This window comes from Capsella rubella, unplaced genomic scaffold, assembly GCF_000375325.1.
Source record: "Capsella rubella cultivar Monte Gargano unplaced genomic scaffold, Caprub1_0 scaffold_4, whole genome shotgun sequence".
NCBI classification, from domain to species: Eukaryota; Viridiplantae; Streptophyta; class Magnoliopsida; order Brassicales; family Brassicaceae; genus Capsella; species Capsella rubella.
Genome location: NW_006238920.1, coordinates 13903451 through 13905057, shown reverse-complemented (window position 1 = coordinate 13905057; position 1607 = coordinate 13903451). Strand labels below are relative to the sequence as shown.

The 1607-nt window shown below is 39.4% G+C and overlaps 1 protein-coding gene across 1 annotated transcript; it reads left to right on the top strand.

Annotated features, from left to right (window-relative positions):
- The first annotated feature begins 935 nt into the window (after positions 1–935).
- On the top strand, positions 936–1607 carry LOC17888092 (LOB domain-containing protein 19). Its single transcript, XM_006296243.1, has 2 exons — positions 936–1244; positions 1335–1607. The coding sequence occupies exons 1-2, from the start codon at positions 936–938 to the stop codon at positions 1605–1607; spliced, it is 582 nt and encodes a 193-aa protein (XP_006296305.1).

Genomic DNA, 1607 nt, shown 5'->3' with positions numbered 1-1607 from the left:
ATTATTAACCTGTCTTGTCTTACTTACTTACAAATGCTATACTTATTGATACTTACATGGTTTTTGTGTTTGTGTGTGTGTTTCAGTGTCAATTGCGCATCGTTTTGTCGCCGTCTGGTTTATCTAAAATCTAAACCAACCCTCGTGATGATGTGCTGTTATGTTATAGGGTTATGGTATATGAAATTATGAATCAGACATTTCAAGATCTCTCCTTCCTACATATTCAATGTCTATGAGTTCATGTGGGGATATCTATATATACATGTATACACTCAAGTCCGTGCATATGCATATATATGTAAAGAAAGAGAGTGAGCGTGACAGGAGATGTGATAGTATGAAAAGAAATGTGCATGGGGAGGGGCCGCTAGGGCTAGAATATATGTACGTAATTTTTGAAAACGCAAAGAGTTTTAGGGTTATGGACACTGTCTTCAGCTATATGAATCGATCACACGTGGTGTGTGTGCGCTCTTTGACGTCGATCTTCATCATTGCGTATATCTTGATAACAGTATACTATTGCAGTTGGGTATACAATCTTGTGAATAATTGTCTTTGGTAGGCTTTCTTTGGTTTAACTTTTACACTAAATATCTAGATCATGTTAGCAGAAGATCATTTAATTTATAACATCGAATTTTGGAAACCATATTAATTGTTCATACGAAGATATATTAGAATTATAGACACGATGAGTAGTATTCACGTAAAGACCAAAGAAATTAAAAAGATGTGAAATGAATAAATAAGCGGCCGATCATTCAATAGTATACAGAAACTTACATTGACAGTCAAAACCAAAACACTTTTCATTTATTTATATAAATGTTGAAATTGGTTCACCGAGTTGGCTTGATGTAAATAAACAACCCATCTCTTTCTCTCTCTCTCTCTCACTCAGCTCTACCTCTTTCTCTATTTACTTGAAGATGATGACCGGAAACGTGAACGGCGGTGGAAGAGGAGGAGGAGAAGGACCGTGCGGGGCATGCAAGTTCTTGAGGAGAAAGTGTGTCAAAGGGTGCGTTTTCGCTCCTTACTTCGATGCAGAGCAAGGCACGGCGAGGTTTGCAGCGGTTCATAAAGTGTTTGGAGCCAGCAATGCCTCTAAAATGTTACTGAGATTACCCTTGCACAAGCGGTTTGACGCAGTGGTCACGCTATGCTACGAGGCCATGGCTAGGCTTCGTGATCCTGTTTATGGCTCTGTTGGCCATCTCTTCTCTCTTCAACATCAGGTTCTTCATTTGTTAAAACACTTCTAGAACACAACTCTGGAGATTATATATATATATATAGAAACTTACAAGCAAGACTGTGTATTTTAGGTGATGAATCTACAAGCAGAGCTTGCTCATGTTCAAGCTCGTCTTTCAACATTTCAACGCTTTCCTCTACAGTCGCCACAACAAATGCAGCCACCGCCTTATGATCTTGTGCATAACGATGAATATCCGATGGAACAGCCGAGTAACTTGAGTAGTGTGTGGGAAGAAGAACATTTACTTCAAGATGGAACTGAAGATGGGGAATTCCAAGAAATGGCGATGCAGTACATCTCAAGGTACTTACCGGCGGTCAAACTTCCGGCTTGCACTTAG